Genomic DNA, 929 nt, shown 5'->3' on the forward strand with positions numbered 1-929 from the left:
TGGTGCTGCTGGGACGGCCCAGCCTCCGCATGGGGACAAACTCCAAGGAGCTCAGGGTCTGGGACCCTGTTTTCATTGCTGGCTCAGCTACTCCTGGCCAAGGAACTTGGGCCGAGGACCTCCAGGTCTCAGTTTTAGGTCAGTGGGCTGGGCTGTGGGCCTCGTTCCAGAATGTCGGGAAGCATGGGGCGCATGCAGGTGCCTGGACCAGGGCAGCTCCAGGGCCACGGGACTGTTGGGCCACATACCCTGCTGAAGTGGGAGCCCCCGCTCCCCAACTTGGGTGGGTAACAGACACCCTAGTAAGTAACATCCCTCATGGGGAGGCAGGAACACTTTTATTCCCATCAGTGATGGCGCTTGACCCTTTACAAAGAAGAATGTTAGGAAAAAGGAAGAGGGGCGGAGGCATAGGAGTCTCCATTCTCGATGCCGCCACCCTCTCCCCTTCCCTCCGTCAGTGCCTCCAGACCGGAGGGGGTGAGGGCTTCATCCTGGCCAGGCTGGCACGACGGCTCCCAGGCAGGGTGTCGCGGGCAGAGCTGAGGTGAGGGCGGGGCAGCCCAGGCCCAGCAAAGTTCTGCTGCACACAGCCGAGAGTGAGCGGTGTGACGGTGTGACGGGCGGGTTTCCCCTCAGTGACCAGTCCTGGGCTTTCAGCGCCCACCGAGGCCTCAGGGGGGCCCCTGCTGGCTCCGCCTCTCCTTCAGCGCCCTGCACACCCACATGGACACCACGGCTGCGTTGCCATCGTTGAACTGCACGATGAACGGGTGGCCCTGCAGAGAAGCGGAGAGGCTGAGATCAGCAATGCCCAGACTTGTACTGCACCACGCCTGCCAAGGCCTGTTCTCAGCCTGGATCTTATTTTTTCTCCCCAACGGCCCCATGAGGTGTGGCGGGCAGCGAGCAGCCCCACCTCACAGCTG

At 62.4% G+C, this 929-nt stretch overlaps 1 protein-coding gene across 1 annotated transcript in view; it reads right to left on the minus strand.

Moving 5' to 3' along the window:
• Positions 1 to 319: 319 nt before the first annotated feature.
• Positions 320 to 929, minus strand: part of MAP2K5 (mitogen-activated protein kinase kinase 5) — a 263,379-nt gene continuing 262,769 nt past the window's right edge. The window contains exon 22 of the mRNA XM_015560452.1: positions 320 to 779. Within this exon, the coding sequence (XP_015415938.1) occupies positions 675 to 779 (105 nt within the window). The 3' untranslated portion in view covers positions 320 to 674. The remainder of the gene's footprint in view (positions 780 to 929) is intronic.

The sequence above is a fragment of the Myotis davidii genome, unplaced genomic scaffold (genome assembly GCF_000327345.1).
Source record: "Myotis davidii unplaced genomic scaffold, ASM32734v1 scaffold673, whole genome shotgun sequence".
Taxonomy (NCBI): Eukaryota; Metazoa; Chordata; class Mammalia; order Chiroptera; family Vespertilionidae; genus Myotis; species Myotis davidii.